This window comes from Megascapheus bottae, chromosome 1 (genome assembly GCF_031878675.1).
Source record: "Megascapheus bottae isolate mThoBot1 chromosome 1, mThoBot2.hap1, whole genome shotgun sequence".
Lineage (NCBI taxonomy): Eukaryota > Metazoa > Chordata > Mammalia > Rodentia > Geomyidae > Megascapheus > Megascapheus bottae.
In genome coordinates, this window is record NC_143509.1 from 30,628,447 (window position 1) to 30,650,467 (window position 22,021).

The following is a 22,021-nucleotide window of genomic DNA, read 5'->3' on the forward strand; positions in this document are numbered from 1 at the left end:
ACACAGTGGCTCTAATAACAAAATAATGCCATCCTCAGATCACAGCCTCCTGAGTAGCTAGGATTATAGATGTGAGCTGCCAGCACCCAGCAGAGTATGAGAATCTTTTCAGTTAGCTGCCAGAGAACTGTAAGTAGAGCTGTGGCTCAAAGTGGAACCACTAGTCTTGAGCAAAAAAACGCTTAGGGACAGCACTCAGGTCCTGAGTTCAAGTTCCACAACCAAGCAAAAATAAATAAGTAAATGAAAGTCCCCGGGGGGTTGGTTGCCATCCTGTCCTAAATGCCATGCTCTCACCGTGGTTTCTGTTAAGGCACATGGTTGAGGGTACTGACCTCAGACAAGGGTGAGTGGAGTATTCTCCCTGGCTAGCTGACAGGAAGCTAGGAATCTTGAGACTTCTGTAGGGGAGACTGTTGATCAAGGCCTAAAGTGGCCTAGTATTTCCTATTCCTGCCCCTGGGGTTGTATGGATGGGGAAACTTCCATGGAATGTCCAACGAGCTCAGCTGCATTTCTTCAGGCCCTCAGTGGGACCCCAGTACCCCTTGTGTCCTTCCTGTCCAGTTTGACGTGAAAGGTGGCTTTTCTTTGTAGTGTGGTCTCAGCAGTTCCATGCCCCGCCTGTCTTGCAGCATGCCCCTCCCTCATCCCTCTGGTACCCAGCCTCCAGTCAGGGTTTGAGTCCCATCCTGCTAGGTCATATTTCCTTAGTAGGGATGGCCTTAATCCCACCCCTTCTGGTCTGTAGGGCCTCAGCCTCAGTATGGGAAAGCTCAAAACTCCTTTCCTTGCTGTCACCTCTGGGGCCTCTAATATGGGAAACCCTAAAGAGCAGGAGAAGCCCCATCACCTGTCCAGTGCCTGGTCCCTATCGGACTGCTAGCACCTGCTGCTGCTGCTGCTAAAGGCTTCTGTGAAAAGTCCTTTCTGGGCTTTCTACACAGCTTAGCCTTCCTTAGGGCCAATGGCCCATGGTATGGACCACCTACCCACCCTAATCCTAGGAAACTGTTTGTGTTTTGAAGGTGTCATATGCACGCCCGAGCTCAGAGGTCATCAAAGATGCCAATCTATACATCAGCGGGCTCCCAAGGACCATGACCCAGAAGGATGTGGAGGACATGTTCTCTCGGTTTGGGCGAATCATCAACTCCCGGGTCCTTGTGGATCAGACCACAGGTATGGCAGGCGGCCAGGATGGGCAGTGAGGGCTGGCCTCCAGGCCAGGGGCCAGACCTTCCAGAGGAGGCTGTGGTTGTCTGCTTTTTCAGTGTTAGCTGTTCTTCAGATGAGGGCAGCAGAGAAACGAGAAGATACAGGCTGAGGAAGTAATATGGCATTCAAAGAAGGCTAGCACCAAGGAATCCTGGCACTATCTCTTAGGTACTCGAATGCCCTGGCATGACCCACGAGTGGGTGGAAGACTGCTGCTCACCTGTCTGGACACTTGCTGCTGCAGGTGGATGATGTGTCTGTCTCTGCTGTTGGACTCGAGTCCCTACTTGGTTTCTGTCCTGAAGGGACATTGTTGGCTCTTTGCCATGGACCCTTCCTCAGTCTTCATGATTGCTGTGCCCTTTTGTGCAGCACTTGAGTTCTGGGCTCTATAGGAAGCCAGCAACCCCAGTGCACATGCCCAGGCTCTGTTCCAGCCTGACTGCCCGTCAGCCCTGCTGATGGAAGGACCAGGATGTCGTGACATCCCGGGCCAAACCCTCTGTAGCCCTGTCCTAGAAGGAACAAGGGTTTATGACAACCCAGAAAGGAGCCTACTTTATAGGCTCCCTGAAGCCCGTTGGGATGTGTGTGTGTGCACACGTGTGCACGTGTGTATGCGTGTGCATGTCAGGACTGGCTCAAGAGTCTTAACTTTTTCAAGTTTTTGCTCATGGCACTCTACCACTTGAGCCGTTCCTCTTACTGAGTATTCTGAGGTGTTTTTTGCATTCTTCCCACACTGTATCCAATTAGCTGTGGACAGCTAGGCTGTGGAAGCCCCATTTCTTTTTTTTGTTTTTTTTTTGCCAGTCCTGGGCTTGAGCTCAGGGCCTGACCATTGTCCTTGGACTTTCTCAAGGCTAGAGCTCTTCCACTTGAGCCTCAGCACCACTTCTGGCTTTTTTTTTTTTCTACGTATGTGGTACCGAGGAATCAAACGTGGGTCTTCGTGCATGCTAGGCAAGCACTCGACCACTAGGCCAAACTCCCGGCCCATGGAAGCCCCATTTCTGAGATGACTTCCTTTCTGACAGATCAGCAAGCACTCCTGAGTGGGCTGTGCAGGCTGGACCACACAAGCCATCTCCTCAGGGTACAGGTCGAGCGGGGCTTCCCGCCTGGCACAGGCTGGGCTGGAGCAGGTGTGCACTGAGCCATGCCCCCCCACTGTGGGGCAGCAGCCTTGTCAGCTGTTCTGTCCTCTCCCAGCTAGCAGTGTCTGTTTGACTTGGCAGGCTCCTGCCATAGTCCTAGGCTAGACTCAAAGAGTGGAATAGCCTGCGTGCAGGTCTTGACATGTTCACTAGTGTGGACACCTCCTCTTTCCCAATTTGTGTCAGTGACCTGAGATCCCTCCCACAACATCCTTTTGCTCGGGATAATGGGGGCTGGGAAATGCATTTACTCGGCAGTACCCCTCCGTCTACCCTCTTACGGGTGTCAGAGGTGATCAGCCAGATGGTGGTGCCTGCGTTTATTCCCACCCCTCCCTGGATCAAAGCACCAAGTGGGGTGACGGAGCTGGTACACAGTCCGCTCCCACCCCTTCTCAGCCCGCTCTACCATGGCTTGTCCATCTAGCCAGTGGACTTCCTCCAAAATCTCACTCCCACTCGCCCTCTGCCTCTCGAGATTATCTCAGGCTTTCACCTTTACCCTCCCCAGGACTAAGGCCCTTGTAGAAAGCCAAGGCTCACAGGAGGGAGCTGAGGCAGGTGGACATATGTTTACCCTCAAATGACATGTGTTTGAGGTTAAGAAAACTGGAGTGTTATTTCTTTTTTTCTTTTCTTTTCTTTTTTTGCCAGTCCTAGGGCCTGAGCACTGTCTTTGGACTTTCCTCAAGGCTAGAGCTCTACCACTTGAGCCACAACACCACTTCCTGCTTTTTTTCTATGTATGTAGTACCAAGGAATCGAACCTGGGTCTTTGTGCATGCTAGGCAAGCACTCTACCACTAGGCCAAATTCCCAGCCCCGGGAGTCTTCTTTAAAAATCTTCACATCCTTAGCCAATAGAACTTAGCATTTTTATTTATTTATTTTGCTTTGTTTTATCCTTCATTGTGAACTTTGTAGTTCATGTGTGTGGAGAGTGTGCCATTTCTTGGCATCTGCTTTTAATCTGAAAGGATTAGAAAAACTAAAAACACATAGCCATCTTCAAAAAGTATCACTTCATCAAATACATTCTGTAGCCACTGCATGATATACCACTTACTTACTTCCTTTCTTCTCCTCTTCCTCCTCCTCTTCTTCTTCATCTTTTGCCATGGGGTTTGAACTCTGGGCCTGGATGCTGTCCTTTGGCTAGTGCTCTAACACTTGAACCACAGTGCCAATTCTGGTTTTCTGGTGGTTAGCTGGCGATAAGAGCCTGGGCTGGCTTTGAACTGTGATCCTTAGATCTCAGCCTCCTGAATAGCTAGATTATAGGTGTCAACCACCGATTCCCTGCCCGCTCATTTTCTCTCCCAGGTTCTGTTCTTTAAGCAGTTTTCATTGGTCATTGCCATGTAAAAGCAAACAAGGAACCCACACTTGCACACATACTCTGCTATGTATGCGTGTATGCACACAGCCTTGGGTCTTGAGTGGAAGAAGATATTGTGAGATTGAAAGCATAGATTTTGCTTTCAACATGATGTTAGAGATGGTTTAGTTTTCCATGGCTAAGCTGTTGTTTATGCCACATAGGAGTAAATAAAAAGTACTGGCTAAGTGTATGATGTCAGCTTTCCCTTTGAATTTGAGATGTAAAGATGAGCCCAAGGCACTAGAACCTTCCTCACACACGGCATATGGCTAGGTCTGACCTTATTGACTCACAGTGGTTGCCCCTGTTGGGTGCCTTTGAAATGTTCTGTTTTGTTTTGTGTTGTGGGGAGTCAAACCCAAGACCTCATGCATACTAGGCAAATACATTTAAGCAGTTCTAGGGAAGTTGAGGCAGCTTTAGCTGGACTTGAGGGGTAGCCTGTGATCAGGAGAGAATCTCAGCTGGAGAGTTGGAGTGTGGGCGTCACTACTCCCTGGCTACTGTTTGTGTGGTCATGTGAGGCACCCTGTGTCTCTGTTCACGGGACGTGGGGAGGTGATGAGGAAGAGACTCCAGAACAGCTACCAGAGCCATCTTTATAAGCAGGTCCCTGAGGCCCTGGCCTGTCCTGCTTTGGCTGTTGTCATTCACCAGGCACACAAAGCCTTGGCCTGGTCTTGAGAAAGAAGGTGTTTAGCTGAAGTTATGGTAACCTCTCCTGCCAGGGCACTGTCCAGAGAGATCACTCAGATGGTTCCCTTGCTGTCACTTCTTCCCCTGACTCCAGGCAGCTTTCTCCCCAAGTCACCCCCTGCCATTGCTAGTGTATCCACTTGTGCCCCCTTCAGGTTCTTCAAGGGACAGAATTAACGCATTTTCTCCCTACAGGGACCTAGAATGTGGTAGGCATAAGGTGAAGGATGACTGGTCTCTTCATTTGGGGTGACCAGATGCTGCCTTAAGCGGTCAAGCCTCAGGTCTCAGGCTGCTCTGTTGAGGGGTTGGGTTCTAATGAGGGACCAGAGCTTGCCTTCAGGGTGCAGAAAGAGGGGATTCCCCTCCACAGCCTTTGAGGTATACTGACCCTTCCCGCACAGGAGCCAAAATGGCTCCTGACTCAACTTGGGTTCCTGCTCTGTTGCCACACCTGGGAAGTTGTCTGCAGAGAAGGCAAGTGACCTGTTTAGTTTTTGAGGACCCTGGCGGTGGAGCAGCACTGACTGGGGGTCCCAGGGCCTCACTTCAGAGGTTCCAGGAGACAGATGGGTAAGAAAAAGCTCAGGGGAGGTTTGGGGTAAAGAAAAAGGTATAGGCCAAGGCTGGCACTGAGGACCAGTGGTACCCTCCACCTGCCTCTCCTTCATCACAGTGGGTGCTTGGAGGCAGCCTGGACAGAGGTCCAAAGGCCCTGACTGGAGTCCACGGGCCATGCCCCTGTTAGCTAAGGATACAGTCCTATGGTGGTATGTCTCTTATCAAAGTACCTTCTGGTCCTGAGACACTAGAGTCCTTCCTTCAGCTTGAAAGAATCTGAAACCTAGTTAATTGGTTTTCTTTAATCCGCTCATTTGTTTTCATATTTAGGTTTGATTTTCTTTTTCCTTAATTTCATTAACCAGATATTCAGTTTGAACCACAGTAGACTGACTTGATTTTGCTTTTCAGTTTTTACGAGTCCTTTTGGTTTTTTTTTTTCCCCCTAATTCCATTTTTGTTGGTTTGTTGAAAAGGTTTGTCCAGAGGGGTTGCGTTTATCCGGTTTGACAAACGATCGGAAGCAGAAGAGGCAATTACCAGTTTCAATGGTCATAAACCCCCAGGTTCCTCCGAGCCCATCACAGTGAAGTTTGCAGCCAATCCCAACCAGAACAAAAACATGGCTCTCCTCTCCCAGCTGTACCACTCGCCCGCAAGGCGGTTCGGAGGCCCCGTGCACCACCAGGCACAGAGATTCAGGTGGGTCCAAAGGTTGGCATGTTGCCAGTCTATTCCTGGCTACCCACACTACACGGAGGCCTATTGGGCAGTGGCCACCCATGCTGGGATAGTCTGGGGATACCAGGCTACTGGACCAGGATATTGGTCCTGACCTGTACCTCAGGATCATCCCCTGCTCTGCCCCCACCATCACAAAAACTCTGTGCCCTCACCATTTATACTTGTGCCTTGGTATCCCTGGGGGATGGTGCCAGCATCCCTACAGATACAGTCCTGTGGCCCATGCACGTCCTCCTGCAGGCTTGGAATCATCTCAGGATGACCTCATACCTAGTACAGTGCATGTGCTACTGGAACAGTTATTTCTACAGCAATGACCAAAATTAAAAAAAAAAAATTGTACCCAACCAATACAGGCACAGTTTTTCTCTAAATATTTTCAGTCTGTGGTTGGTTGAATCTCTGGACACAGAACCCACAAACACAGAGAATCAACATCTCATTCTTTCACTGGAGTTGAGAAGATGCCACAGGCTCCAGAGAGGGGACTGCACTGCACTGCACCGCACCACATTGCTCTGCACTGCAGCACTCGTTCCTACTCAGGGCAGTGGAGCTGTGAGGTTGAAGGTGCTTTGTGTCTGTGGGAATAGCAATTCCCTTACTTGTGATTAGATGAGAGCCATTCCTTGTCTAGAGTTTTTCAACAGGTTTTGAACATTTGGTCAGTGGCTCTTTCTACATAGCTGGCTTTCTTGTCACACCTTCCATTTTATATCTGAATGTTACCTGCATGCTGCTTGGAGTCACTTCCTTTATCTTGTTATACTGTAAATAGTCGTAGGTGCTAGGCTGGAGTAGAGACGAGACAATAGAGTCAGAACTAGGATGCTGGGATCTGGGTTCCTGGAGACTCCCGGGAAGTGGAGATCCCAGCTGAAGGGCTGTTTTGGATTGGTTTGGACTGGTTTGTCAGAGCATCAGGCAGTGGCAAGGGTTGGTCTCTGGTGGATGAAGATTTCCCATCTTGTTTTTAAGCAGTGAGTTGCGTAGGTCCTGCTCACTTCCACTGGTGCCATGTTGGACAGTGGTAATTTCACCATGGAGTCCTGCCATCTCAGGCTAGCTCCAGTTCCAAAGCTGGCCTGCTTTGGCTGCCTGGTTTAAGGGGAAGATACTGGGACAGAAGTGAGCTGGATTTTAAAATCCAGCTTGAGTCTGGTAGAGTGAGTGTCGCCTTCGTGGGGCAGTGGAGGGTGGGAGAGCCGATGGGTAGGTGGTTCTCTAGTAGCTGGAGAACCAGGAGAGGGTAATGGAGATGGGGAGGGGGGACTGGGGTCACAGTCACAGAATTGGCAACAAGGAAATCTGAGGAGCTGGCATTCTCCATCAGGAGAGGGACAGTAGCCAGAGGACACGGTGATGATAGAGGAAAAGGGGATGAGCAAGGAGTAGCTGAGAAAGGGGGAAGGCCTCTCTGAAAAGATGGAGATATGAAGAAGAAAAGCTCAGAACAGCAAGAAGCTTCAGATCCAGTCACGTCCAGAAAAGACCAGAATCAAGGCAGGATACCTTCTGTTCTATGAGAGATGAAAATGAGGGGTTGGCATTCATAGCTGGTATGGTCCAAGAAATCAGCTCTCAGCAACAGAAAACCTGCTGGCCAGATTCCTTAATGAGAGCCATTTTCAGGAGATGGGGCATGGTGGTGCATACCTGTAATCCCAGCATGTGGGGAGGAAGATGGCACAGTAATACCCAGGGCCCCCTGGATACCAAATCCGTAAGTACCCAGGTGCCAAGTATGGAATATAGTGTTTGCTTAGAACCTGCACACATCCTCCTGCAGACTTCCTATCATCCCTAGATGGCTTATAACTCCTGATAGGACGTAGGTGCCACAGGACAGACACAGGCTTTATGTTTTGCATATATCTTCCTGGGGCTTGATCTTGGCATGGGCACTCTCCTTGGGCTTTATTGAGGCTAGTGCTTGACCATTTGAGCCACAGCACCATTTCTGACTTTTTCTATATATGTGGTAGCTAGGAATTGAACCCAGGGCCTAGTGGTAGAGTGCTCGCCTAGGCCACACTCCTAGCTGATTTGAAGTTTTGAATTGCAGGTTTGGAGCCAGTCAGCTGAGCAGGCTGACTGCAATAGCTGTGTGAAAATTAGAGTGACAGATGATACAGGACCTTAGTATTGACCCCTCATTCTGACAGTCATTTATTTATTTATTTATTTATTTGTCTTGCCAGTTGGGCTTGAGCTCAAGGTCTGGACACTGTCCTTGAGCACTTTTGCTAGTGCTCTGCCACTTGGAGCCTCAGCTCTACTTCAGGTTTTCCGGTGGTTAGTTGGAAGTAAGAGTCTCAGAGCCTTTCCTACCTGGGCTAGCCATGAACCATGATCCTCTGATTTCAGCCTCCTACGGCTTGGGGGTTTTTTAGGTAAATGAAAGGGTCATTGTAGAAAGGACGTCATGAGTTGGTTAAGTTGGGCCCTGAGTTCACAGCACTCAGTGGTTTGGCTATTTATTATTATTATTATTATTATTATTATTATTATTATTATTATTATTTTGGTTGGTTGTGGGGCTTGGACTCCAGGCCTGGGGTGCTGCCCCTGAGCTTTTTGTACTCAGAGCTAGTGCTCTTACCACTTTTGAGTCGCAGTGCCACTTTCTATTTTCTGGTGGTCAATTGGAGATAAAAGTCTCATGGACTCTCCTGCCCGGCTGGCTTTGAACTGTGATCTAGAGTAGCTAAGATTACAGGTGTGAACTGCTGGCACCATTGTTGGCCTTGGTTCTTATAGGATGGTTTGAGCCAGCCCAGAGCTAGGGGAAGGGACTCCCTTGTGCCTTTTGGTGGCCCTGTACAGGACTGTGTTCTACTAGACTCCTGGACTGGCTGGATCCTTCTGAGAAGGGATCACCTTGAGAAGGGACTAGACTTGAAAAAACAAGGACATGCACATGTTTGTGTACACACACAGAATGTGAACAGTTCCCCCCAGGGAGGTTGACAGCCTAAGACACCTAGAGTAGCTTTGTGTGAGTGCTAATGCCGGAGCTTGAATTCAGTGCCTATGCTCTCACTTGGTTTTTTTCATTCATGAGTGATGCTCTTATCATGTGAACCTTATCTCCAGTCCAACTTTTTGCCAGTCATTTGGAGATTGAATCCCATGGATTTTTCTGCCCAGGCTGCCTTTGAACCACGATCCTCTTAAATCTGAGCCTCTTGGGTAGCTGGAATTATAGCCATGAGCCATCAGTGCCTGGCCAGGATGGTTTTATCTTTCATAAGAGGTAGAAGAAGCCTTCATCATTTAAAATGTGGGAAGCAGGGCTGGGGATGCAGCTCAATGGTGGTGTGCTTTCCTTGCATATATAAGGCCTTGGGGAGGGGTGGGGGGGAACAAACAACTCCTCCTGCCCCCTCTGTTTCACACACACACACACACACACACACACACACACACACACACACACACACACACACACTCACACCCTCTCCCACTGCAGGGAGCCCACGCCTTCCCTGCTGTTTGTTTCCTCTCCAGTCCTTTCTGACTCAGATGGCATGTGTGTTCTCCTCTGCAGAACTAGGTTAAAAAAAAAAAAAAAGATGAAAGTAGGAGGAAGGCCCATAGCATTATGGGGGAGGAGAAAGGAAGAGGGTAATGGGGCTGAAGATGGCAAAAAGATGACGCGTGCATGGCCTTTGTACAGCTAGTTCTGTTTTTCAGTCCTTGTTGACCTGTGCGTGGTAACACCCCCTTCCCCACCCCCTGTCTTGGGTGACCCCAACCCCAGCCAGGTAAAACTGGCCACAGAGAGCCGGAAGGGCCCCAGGCCTCCTGCGCCCTCCGTCACTAAACGTGTGCTTTCTGTTCACTAGGTTCTCCCCTATGGGTGTAGATCACATGAGCGGGATTTCTGGTGTCAATGTCCCCGGAAACGCATCTTCGGGCTGGTGCATCTTCATCTACAACCTGGGGCAAGACGCGGATGAGGGCATCCTCTGGCAGATGTTTGGTCCCTTTGGTGCCGTCACCAATGTGAAAGTGATTCGTGATTTCAACACCAACAAGTGCAAAGGTTTTGGTTTTGTGACCATGACAAACTATGAAGAAGCTGCAATGGCCATAGCAAGTCTGAATGGCTACCGCCTGGGGGACAAAATCTTACAGGTTTCCTTCAAAACCAACAAGTCCCACAAATAACTCGCTCATGCTTTTTCTTTTTCTTTTTCTTTTTTTCTTTTCTTTTTTTTTTTTGTACGGAATAGATAATTAAGAGTGGAGAAGTTGAAACTTTTTTGTTAGTGTACAACTCATTTTGCGCCAATTTTCACAAGTGTTTGTCTTAGCCTAAAGGAGAAGTGAAAAGGTTTTTATACTCTGGGATGCAACCGACATGTTCAAATGTTTGAAATCCCACAATGTTAGACCAATTTTAAGTTTCTTAAGTTATTTCCTTTAAAAATCTATATTAAACAGAAACCTAAGTAGACTGCATTGACTAACCAGTCCGTCTGGATGGCGGTGGAACTGAAGCATGCTTTTAACACTTGTCTCTCTCTGTCTCCACAAACTGGATTTTAACCAACGATCCTTTAGTTTTAGTTTTTCATCTAAAGATGCTAGACAGATTCCAAGTGTGCAGTTTTGCTTTGGTTTTTTTGTTTTTGTTTTGTTTTTGTTTTTTTGTTTGTTTTGCTTTGTTTTTTTTTTTTTAAGTCATTTATGCTTTGGTTGACAGGAAATTGATTTCTCAAGGGGTCCTGCTGCCACCTCCTGCTTACTCAGTCCCAGGCTTTGCCATGGTGGCAAAAGGCCTTCCCCAGATGGGCCACCACCACGGAGGGCTACCCACTGGGCCAGGCCAGCCCCTCCTGAGGACATATAAGGTGTTCCCTACTCCTGGACACCAATGGGAACGGACCAAAGAGTTTCCAGGAAACTCCAGTATATTCCAGAGTCAGACCTGAGCTCCAGGCACACCTGAAGAGGTGTCGTTCCTCTGACACCCAGTTTCTGTCCCCACATTGCATGCACAAGTGCCCCACACATCGGATACTGTTGTACACCATTTCTCCTGTTTCCAAGAGCATTTAACACAGCTCGAATGCGCAAGGTAACTGATTGTTAACAACACGTAAACATTTGAGCAATGTATTTCTCGCATCCCTCCTTGTGAGTGCTAGACATTTTTCTATCTTAGATTTTGTTTGGACTTTTGCTTTCGTATGGACACTCTGCAGAAAAGTACTTCTTGCCAGTTATCTATTAATCAAAAAGAAAAAAAAAACAACAACTTTGATTTGTAGTTTTAAAGATTAACCCTCAAAAGTTCTCTTCATAACTGCCTTGACATTTGGGGTTGTTCTGTTCTGTTAATTTTCTTTTACTTTTTTGTGTTTTTTGTTTGTTTTTACTTTTGCATTTAAGACCATTAAATTTGATTTTGTTTTGCTCGAGTTTTGTTTTGTTTTTGTTTTATTCTTTTCTTTCTTTTTGGCTAGGGAAGGCACAGACAAGCCCAGCATTCAGGGAGGAGTCGTAAAACAGTAAGAAGCAAACACTTGCCTGGGAAAGAAATGATTTATTAATCCACAGCATAGAAACACACCATTGTGGATTGACATTTTTTCACGTGGGAGCTGTAGGCAGGCTTGGAGGGGAGGCCTGTGCAGGGGGGATAAAGGGGGGATGGGCTTACAACCTAGCAGCTCTTCTGGAAAAGTAACTACTGAACAGAACAAATCCAACCTAGGAAAACTCAGTATCAGCAGCTCTTAGCCTTGACACGAGACTGAAAGGTGTAAAGGCAGGCTGTTTTGTAGTTCTCCATATCATAGGATGATGGCAGTTATTTATTTATTTATTTATTTATTTATTTATTTATTTGGCTCTATATATTTATTTATCTAGCTGTATTTATTATTTATTTATGTGGAAGCCTGGGCGATAAGCACAGGACCTCCAGAGCAGGTCAGAATCTTGAGAAGCCCTGGATAGTTTGAGGCTGCCTGTCCTTGCCCTGACCTTCACAGAAGGTCACAGAAGAGGTAGGTAGCCACAAGCCCCCAGATTTTGTCTTAGAAAAGTGGACCAAGTGCTGTGCAGGTTCCTCTCCAGAAATCCTAGGTCCTTGCTGAGCCAGTCCATGGAGCCTCTTTCTAGAACCCAGAATCAAGGTCTATTTGCCCTAGATCTTACATCAAACGGTCCCTCTGTTGCCCCAAAGGGCTCCCCACCCATAACCAGGATGTTTTCCTGGAACATTAGCCTTTCTGGTTCCTTGGACTGCCATTTGAATGGCTCTGGGGCTCCCAGTCCAGAGCTGGCCATTCTTGAAGCCCAAGCTCACTCCCTCCCACAAGGGGTCTCTGTCTTACAGCCAGCCTGCCCTTCCCCTCCCTCCTGTTTATGCCACTGGCATATGGGGACCCTCCGCCCGCCCCTCCCACAAGTTTCTCACATCCCTGAAACTTTCACTTTACGTGGTGTCCCCACGCCAACAGCCTTCCTTATAGCTACCTTGAATTTGCAGATGTATGGAAGAACTGGGCTTTTGAAATAACACTTCTAAATTCACTTCCTACTCCATCAAAGAATGAGGCGCTGGCCCTGGGCTCAAAGTTTAGTGTATATGAGCAGGACTATCCTTAAAACCCAGGTGGGAGGTCTGGCTTACAGATCAAGCATTTGCTTTTTATGTGCAAGGCCCTGAATTCCACCCCAAGTACTAGAAATGGGGGGAGGGGGAGGGGAGGAACCAGAAAGAAAAAGTCAAACCAAAAGAAACCACTTCTTAAAAACTGTAAACTCATCAGATTTGTACTGAGCAAAACAATTTTAAAAAGTCATTTAGGAATTTGATGGAAAGAAATAAAAGCATAGATAATGGTAGTTCAAAGAATGGGGTTTGGCAAATACCAAAGAGATTTTGGTTGCTTTTTTTTTTTTTTTTTTTTTTTTGGCCCATGTTATTTCCCTTTGGTACTTATTCTGGCAGCTCTAAACTCATGAATCTCTTCTCACTTTGCTATTTGCTGACTCTACTTTTTCTGTGTAATGTGCCAAGTTGTGGGTTTGGGGGGTGGGGAGGGGGGGGACTCAGTGACCTGTTCCCCTGCCCCCCCCACCCACCACATTTCCTGACTTGCCTGAGAGTCAGGCTTCTTTGAGGCGCTGTGCAGAATGGTGCTGGGTGGATTCTGCCTCGTCCTGGCCAGTGAGTCTCCTTGGCCTTGGGCAGCTTGCCTTAACCTCTGAAAGTCTGTACTTGGCATTAGTTCAGGAAATCCCAGGAGTTTCAGAGGCTGAATCATGTACTGGGTTGCAGAAGTAGATGAGCCCCAAGATAAGTTAGGGGCAGTTAATCCCCTTCTCCCATTTGCCTCCAGGTGACAGTGGGTAGATGATGAGGTATTAAAAAGATAGGATTTATCCCAGTGTTGGGTCATATTTGTCAATGCAAGTTCCATTATCAGGCAGTGCATTTCAGGTTAGATTCAGCCTTTCTTTCTGCATGCTTTGTACAGCCAGCTTTTTCAGCATGGGACAGGAGATGGAAGCTGACAAGGGCCTCTGTGAAATCTTTATCCTTCCCCCATCTTCCCAGGAGAGACCCCCCTCCAGGGTTCACTGCTGGGAAGTGGGGGTCTAGTCCCCCAAGCTTCCTGAGCCACCACGAAGTCACAAGTGCTTTCTGTTGAGCCGAATTTGAATCTTGATCCCAAACAGGGAAAACAGGGAGATTTTACTCCCCCCCACCACTCCTTGACTTCTAATGATTGTGTTATATTCCCGAGAACCTTTTGCTGATAGGGTTAAGGATTTTTTTTTCCCTTGGTTATTAGAAGAAGGAAATGATTTATTTCTTACAAGTCACCAGCCATAAGCATCTTCAGTGAGACCACAGGAGACTTTGAGTGGACTGTGTTTTCCTCCCCGCAGTGGTGGGTCTGCTGGCTGGGGGTCCCCCCCTTTTCCCATATGATGTTCTCTTGTCAGTGATTTGCTTTGGGGGAGGGGCGCAGGTAACCAGCCGATACCCATGTTGTACAGTAGATGGCTAGATCTTTTGTATATTAGTGTGCTTTAAGTTATTGATTTGTTTTATATGAAATAATTTATTTTTCAGGTACCTTTTTTTTTTCATTTTAACTTTGTTTTTACATGGGTTTGTTTTCAATAAAGTCTGACACTGCTGTCCAAAAGTCAACAATAAAATGAATGCCATTGTGTTCTTTGGAAGATGTTGATGTAACTAGTTTTTTTAAAAAAAAAAGGAAAATCATTAATTTTCCAGGAAAAAAAAAGAGTGGGAGGGGGAGCCCTTATCAGTTTTCCATCTCCCCATTGCTTTCCCCCCCTCATAGAATCCTTGTGAATAAATGTTCTTGAGTGTTTTAGAAGGAAAAAAAAGCAAACCTAGATTTTGATAATTCAGAGGATTTCAGAGTAATAAAAGAAGCTTTGAAAGAAGACCATTTTTCAAAATTTTAGTGAAGTGTGAATATTTTTTTGTCAATGGCTTTCTCAAAGAGAATGAAACTTTTGCACCATTTTCAGAGTTTTTATAGAGATGCCAAATTGATATATTTACATGTAATGGAAACATGAAAAAGTTTTATTAAACAATTGTTCCTAGTTGTGTAGACATTTTAATTCAGTTTCCAAAGCTCTCAAAGCGTATTTTTGAAGTACACAGTGGTACGGTTTGGGGTGTTACTGAGTCACTTGTCTGAGTATTCAGTCCCTTTTCTGCAGGTACTGGCTTTGTGTCAACTGCTGTATGTTACCTATGACTGGAAATCTGTGCTATTTTGGTAATAAATGAAGTGGGATAACAGATGCGTCGGTGTAGGGTGATCGATCCTGTGTGACTTGGAAGTAGCCTGCCGCCCAGCGAAGCATCACGTGACAGTGATGCTGGGCCAGACCCCAGCCTGGGCCTTGGGCAGCTGGGCATGCGCTGTGGAGGCCTCTTTCGTGGCCCTCCTGCTCCTACCTGCCTGTTTCCTTTCCATACATGGAGCTCACTAGCCAGCTGCCTCCCCCTTAGTCCTGTTCCCCATAATTGGGTCTCCCTTGCTGTCATGGGGCTCTGCCTCTTTCCTAGCCCAGGCTGGGCCATATAATAGGGCCACTCCTATACCTGAAGCCAGATAGAGTAGCGGGCACTCACTTCCTTTGGTGACAGGAGGTCACCCAGAGGCAGGATGAGATGGCCAGTGGTCTCAGGGTGACACAGACCTAGTCCTGGGGACACCAGCCTGGTCCTTGGTACCTCCACCAGGACAAGCACCCTAGTCTTTCCAGGGGTTTCAGGTCTTTTCAAAATCTGCCTTTCACCTCTCATCCCATCCAGTCCATGCTGAAAAGGTTTACTCAAGTTGGAGGATTTTGCTGCAGGGCCCTGAGAGGAAGGGTCAGAGGACAAGGGCTTCTGGGAATGAGGGCCAGGGTCTGCAGAAGAAGTGGCAACCCACAGGAGCACTGTGTGGAGGGGAGAGAGGGAGGGAGGTGGGCCAGGCCTCAGGACGGGGTGCTGACAGCCCCCCCTCCCCACTCAGGCTGAGCTAATAGACACAGACACGGGAGTGGAGAGAGGACAGGAGGAGCTGGTTTGGTGGAGCACACATGGGTGTCTGGCCTCGTGGAAAGACACTGCGTGGGTTAAGCAGAGTGAGCTTCACCCCAGCAGAAACCAAAGGGCAAGTCACAGTAATGTACAGGGCTGGGGAGGATGAGACCCAGAAATAATCTATGAGGGGCCTGGAGTCGCTACAGAAAATTCCAGAACCACCCTACAAGGCCTGAGGGGAGGGACCTGGGGAGGGTGAGAATCAGGTGGAAAGCATGTGTGGTGGCTTTTATTTATTTTTGCCAGTCCTGGGGCTTGAACTCAGGGCCTGGGCACTGTCCCTGAGCTGCTTTTGCTCAAGGCTAGCATTCTATCACTTGAGCCACTGTATCACTTCCAGCTTTCTATGTATGTGGTACTGAGGAATAGAACCAAGGGCTTCATGCATGCTAAGCAAGCACTCTACCACTAGGCCACATTTCCAGCCCTCTCTTGGGTTTTTTTTGTTTGTTTTTGTTTTTATTTGCACAAGGCTGGTACTCTGTCACTTGAGCACCTTTATATCAACTTTTTTTTTTTTTGCTGACACAGAGATAAATTAGTGATAAGAATCTCATGGACTTTGCCCATGCTGGTTCTAAACCAAGATTTTCAGACCTCAACTTCCTGAGTAGCTAGGATTATAAGCTTGAGCCACCAGAGCCCAGCAGTGATGGTTTCTTTTACCTACAGATGAGCACAAGTCTTCTCCTTTGCCCACAAAAATATTTCTGTAACTGAAAAGACAGCTGAATGATTCCTTGTCAAATGTGGAATGACATGATAGGGTAACAATCTAGATATGACAATCAAGAAATTCACGTCAAAGCTGGATGACAGAGACTTTGTTTATAATCAGTCCTAGCTACTCAGGAGGCTGAGATATGAAGATTGAGGTTTGCAGCCAGCCCGGGCAGGAAAGTCCCTGAGGCTTATCTCCAATTAACCATAAAAAAAAAAGCCAGAAATGGAGTTGTTGCTTATGTGGTATAGTGTGTTAGTCTTGAGCAAAAATGCTTAATTCAAGCCCCAGGACTAGCACACTCATGTGAGGTGTTGCTATGGTTATAATCCTAGATATTCAGAAGGCTGAGATTTGAGGATTGAGTTTCAAAGCCAGCCTAGGCAAGAATGTCCATATGTCTCTTTGGTAAACTACCAAAACAAAACAGCTGGAAATGGAGCTATGGCTCAAAAAAAAAAAAAAAAATCACATCAGGGCCCCTTCAGCCGTGTCAGGGCGGGGCGGGGGGGGACACTAATCCTAAACCCATGGACCCTTGTGTTCATAATGTAATCTTTAAAAACAGAGCCTTGAAGCTAGGTGCTGGAGGCACACACCTGGAATCCTAGCTGTCTAGAAGACTGGGAACAGAGTATATGCAAGGCTAGACCAGCAGGGGCTGATATCTGGAGACCATCTCCAAGGAGGGAAGTGGGAGGATGGAATGTGTCTATCATCCCAGAAAATCTAAAAGTAGGTGGATTGCCACCAGGGATCCTAAAAATAACCAGTGAAAATTAGGCCTGGAGGCATGGCTCTGTGGCAGAGGGCCAACCTAATAAATGTGAGACCCTGAGTTTATAACAAAGTGGCATATTTTATTTATTTGTTGGTCATGGGGTTTGAACTCTGGGCCTAGGAGCTGTCCCTGAGCTCTTCAGCTCAAGGCTATTGCCCTACCCTTGAGCCATAGCCCCACTTCCTGAGACCCTGAGTTTAAAGTGCACTATTAAAAAAAAATAAAGTTGAACAAAAATTGTAGGCAATGCTGGGCGCAGTAGCTCAGTAGCTCATGTTTGTAATCCTAGCTACCCCAGGAGGCTGAGATCTAAGGATCGAGGTTCAAAGCCAGCCCAGGCACTAAAAAGTCCGTGAGACTCATCTCTTCCAATTAACCATCAGAAAACCGGAAGTGGCTCAAGGATTAGGATGGTAGTCTTGAACTGAAGTGCTCTGGAACAGTGCCTAGGCCCAGAGTTCAAGTCCCATGACTAACTAAAAAAAAAAAAAAATTGCAGGCAAGTGTAGTAGTACATATCTGTAATCTCAGCACATTGGGAAATTGTTCAGTGCCAACCTGGACTATATAGCAAGACCTTGTCCCCCCAGACCACAAAACATCTCAGGGGCAGATGCCCTGAAAGTAGAGAACACCAGTGGGGTGAAAGTTCATGGGTTGGGGAGGGTGGGAGCCCCCACATTTGCTCTTGTGACACCAGGGGTAAAGGGAACACCAGTGCTGGAGCTGACACAGGCTTGACCAGCCATGCCTGGCTTACACAAACACTGAGTGGAGCCAGCCCCATCCCGGCTCCATCTTCCTGAGCTTATGTGGGTCCAGCTGCTATCCATCATGGAGAGCCGGCCTTCCCAACTGAGGACCACAGCCAGCCCTGTCCAGTCCTGCCCATCCTTGGAGCCAGGCCCCTCTCCATGGAGCCTGGTCTGCCACTGGTGATAGGAGCCTCACATCAGTCATCTGGTGGAAGACTATTGATTTAATTTCCCAGGCTGGGGAAGCCCAGCTTACAGAACAACCAAGCTTCCCAGGGCCAAGCCAAGCACACACCCTGCAAGTAAGTGTTGCCTGCAACTGCTGACAAGCTGAACTGCAAACCGAAGAGAATGTCTTCAGAAACTGAAAGGAGACAGAGTTTGGCCTAGTGGTAGAGTGCTTACCTAACATGCACGAAGACCCTGGTTCAATTCCTCAGTACCACATACATAGAAAAAGCTGGAAGTGGTGGTATGGCTCAAGAGGTAGAGCTCTAGCCTTGAGAAAGTCCAAGGACAGTGCTCAGGCCCTGAGCTCAAGCCCAGGACTGGCAAAAAAAAAAAAAAACAACTTGGGGATAGAGCCCAAGCCCTGAGTTCAAGCCCCAGAACAGGCTAAGTAAATAAATAATGAAAATGCACAAGCAAAAATTAGGGTCCCATGAGAGCTCCTTTAATTCTTGTTAATATTTGCAAGTTGGAAATCCTCCTGATGAAGGCTGGCTTCCTACAATGGGGTCTGGTGAAACCTTTAAAAAATGACGCAGGGTGGGGAGTGTGGCATATTGGTAGAGTGCTCTCCTTGCATGCATGAAGCCCTGGATTCGATTCCTCGGCACCACATACACAGCAAAAGCCAGAAGTGGTGTTGTGGCCCAAGTGGTAGAGCGCCAGACTTGAAAAAGGCCAAAGACAGTGCCCAGGCCCTGCATTCAAGTCCCAGGGGTGGCACCAAAGAGAGAGAGACAGACAGAGACACAGAAAGAGAGAAAAATGAGGCATTGGGGGACGGGGAGATCTTTAGGTTATTGGGAGTGCCCTCAAAGGTGATTGTGCCCCTTCAAAAACAGAAAACCTTTTCTCTTCACTTTCCTGGCCAAAAGGGAAATGGTTTGCTGTACTATACATTCTCTATCAGTGTCATCAGCACCCCCGTGACATATGTCTGTAAGCACCACCACACTCAAGTAGCTGAAGGTAGAAGATCACAAGTTCAAGGCCAGCTTGAAACCCTGCCTCAATAACAAAACACAAAACTTGCCCTTTTTTTGTTTGCTTGGAGGGCATGGACTCAGGGCCTGGGCACTCTCCATGAGCTCTTCCAGCTCTCTACTACTTTGAGCCACAGTGCCACTTGCAGTTTTCTGGTAGCTAAAAAGAGTCCAACAGACTTTCCTGCCCAGGCTGCTTTGAACCTGATCTCAGCCTCCTGAGCCGCTGGGATAACAGGCGTGAGCACCAGTGTCCAGCTAATCTTGCTTTCTTTCACTACTTCTTTTTTTTTTTGCCACCTCTGGGGTTTAAACTCAGGGCCTGGGCACTGTCCCCGAGCTGCTTTTGCTCAAGGCTAGCATTCTATCACTTGAGCCACAGTGCCATTTCTGGCTTTTTCTGTGTATTTGGTACCAAGGAATGGAACCTGGGGCTTCATGGGTGCTAGGCAAGCCCTCTACCACTAAGCCACGTTCCCAGCTCAATATTGCCTTTCTTGTATGACAGAAACCAGAATTTTTAGGCTCCAGGCCCAAACTCCCTTTGAGACCTAGCAACTTATCCCCAAACACCAAATAAAGAGACACGGTGAAGGGCAGAGAAAAGAAATTTATTACATAGCTGCCACAAGAAGCCAGCCAGTCATCTTTCAGAGCACAGACATGAAACTTGTTCTGCCAGCAGGTGGTGTGTGTGTGTGTGTGTGTGTTGGCACTGAGGCTTGAAGTCAGGGCCCCGTGCTCTCTCACAACCACTCTACCCCTTGAGCCTTTAGCATTTTAGTGTTTTATTGGAGATAAGAATCTCATAGCTAGCTGAGTGCTGAGGGCTCACACCTATAATCCTAGCTACTCAGGAGGCTGAGGTCTGAGGATTCCAGTTCAAAGCCAGCCCAGGCCAGCCCAGGCACAAGAGTCTGTGAGACTCTTATCTCCAAGTAGCCACCAGAAAACCAGAAGTGGCACTGTGGCTCAAAGTGGTAGAGTACTAATGAGCTGAAGAGCTTAGGACTGCACCCAGGCCCTGAGTTCAAGCCCCACAACCGACCAAAATAGTGGGGGGGGGGGTGTAGCCTAGTAGTAGAGTGTTTACCTAGCATGCACGAAGCCCTAGGTATGGTATGATTCCTTGGTATCACATACACAGAAAAAACTGGAAGTGGTGCTGTAGCTCAAGTGGTAGAGCACTAGCCATGAGCTGAAGAGCTCAGGGACAGTGCCCGGTTCGAGTTCAAGCCCCATGATCCACAAAAAAAAAAAAGAATCTGGATTTTAGCCTCTATTTTTTTTTTTTTTTTTTTTGCCAGTCCTGGGCTGAGCACTGTCCTTGGACTTTCTCAAGGCTAGATAGAACTCTACCACTTGAGCCTCAGCACCACTTCCAGCTTTTTCTATATATGTGGTACCAAGGAATCGAACCCGGGTCTTCGTGCATGCTAGGCAAGCACTTTAACCACTAGGCCTAACTCCCGGCCCTATTTTTTTTTTTGGTCAGTCCTGGAGCTTGAACTTGGGGCCTGCGTACTGTCCCTGACCTATTTTGTTCAAAGGTAGCAGTCTGTCACTTCAAGCCACAGCTTCATTACTGGTTTTCTGGTGGTTACTTAGAGTTTCACATTTTTCTGCCCCAGGTAGCTTTGAATCACAATCTTCAGATCTCAGTCTCCTGAGTAGCTAAGATTACAGATGAGCCACCAGCATGTGGCTCTCAGCTTCTTGAGTAGCTGATGAGAGCCACCACAGGCACCTGTCTTCCCTCCTCCCCCAGAGACCTTTTTTTTTTTTTTGGTGTGTGTGTGGGGGGGGGGGGTTGATCCTGGGACTTCAACTCTGGGCCTGAGCACTGTTCCTGAGCAATTCAGCTCAAGGCTACTACCTTACCCCTTGAGCCACAGTGCCACTTCCAGTTTTCTGGTGGTTAACTGGAGGTAAGAGCCTCAAGGACTTTTAGTGCCTACGCTGGCTTTGAACCTCGATCCTCAGATCTCAGTCTAGGATTACAGGCGTGAGCCACTGTGCCCAGCTCCCCCAGAGACTTCTAACTTGCAAAATGCAAAGGACAGTGGATACAAGTCTGTCTGTGTCTTGCTAAAGTCGGCAGCATTCCATCCTGTTGATTCCACCTGCTTTCTCCAAGGTCCTCTTGATCATCTTCTATCCATTGGATAGTCTCACTCAGGCTCCTCCAAGGATGCTTCTCCCACTGGGTGCCCATTAATCCTACTCTTCCTGAGTGTCTTTTTGCTAATAACTAAGAAACTATGCTTCTAGCCTAGACTTTCCTCTCAGCAACAACCTGTGTACCCCAACTACTCACTTATCTGCTCCTGGAATAAAGACATCTCACACAAGCCAGATGCTGGTGGCTCACGTTGTGCCCAAAATTTGGGGTCCTCAAAGACCCCCAATGAGCCAAATCCGGTGTAAGAGAACAAGAGTCTTTATTGCAAGCTCGAGCCTGGACTCACAACTGACAGCACAGCAGGTCTGAGTTGAGAGCCCGACCCGCCTGTTAGTAGGGTTTTTATACAAAGTCAGGTCTTGGGGATTTCCAGCTGAGTTACTACATGATTGGTTAACATTTAAGCTAATCAAATCACACTCTTATTGACTATGGGCTTTGTTGTTTAAACAACAAAGGAGTGAAAAAAAGAAAACATTTACAATACTCTCTTATGTCCGGGGCTCTGGTGACTAGTTGTTAGTGAGACAGTTTCGGGGAAAAACATTAAGACACTCTGTGGTTTTTCCAGGAACTTATATTTCTGGTAAACAGGTCTTTTAGTAAAATGGAGTCTGAATTCAAAATGGCTTAGGGCTCTACAGCTCACATCTGTAATCCTAGCTGCTCAGAAGGCTGAGAACTGAGGATCCAAATTTAAAGCCAGCTAGGGTAGGAAAGTCTGTGAGGCTCTTAACCATCAAAAAGCCTGAGGTGGAGCTGTAGCTCAAGAGTAGAGAACTAGCCTTGGGCAAAAATGCTCAGAGACTGCCCAAGCCCTGAGTTCAAGTCCCAGGACATACATATACACACACACCACACAGCTCACATAAGGTCGGATGTCTTTATCCTGGAAGAAGAGATCCTGAGGGGAAGCACTTAACAGACTACAAGTCAGGGGAATACACGCTGTCCAGTAACTTTTCAGGTACATCCCTTAGCTCTGTTGAAAAGAATGGTCTCTTCGC

The 22,021-nt window shown here is 47.5% G+C and overlaps 1 protein-coding gene across 1 annotated transcript in view; it reads left to right on the plus strand.

Moving 5' to 3' along the window:
- Positions 1–11,186, plus strand: part of Elavl1 (ELAV like RNA binding protein 1) — a 37,973-nt gene extending 26,787 nt beyond the window's left edge. Inside the window, exons 4-6 of the mRNA XM_090341660.1 lie at positions 1,029–1,182; positions 5,490–5,715; positions 9,606–11,186. Of these exons, the coding sequence (XP_090197786.1) occupies positions 1,029–1,182; positions 5,490–5,715; positions 9,606–9,930 (705 nt within the window). The 3' untranslated portion in view covers positions 9,931–11,186. The remainder of the gene's footprint in view (positions 1–1,028; positions 1,183–5,489; positions 5,716–9,605) is intronic.
- Positions 11,187–22,021: the final 10,835 nt, after the last annotated feature.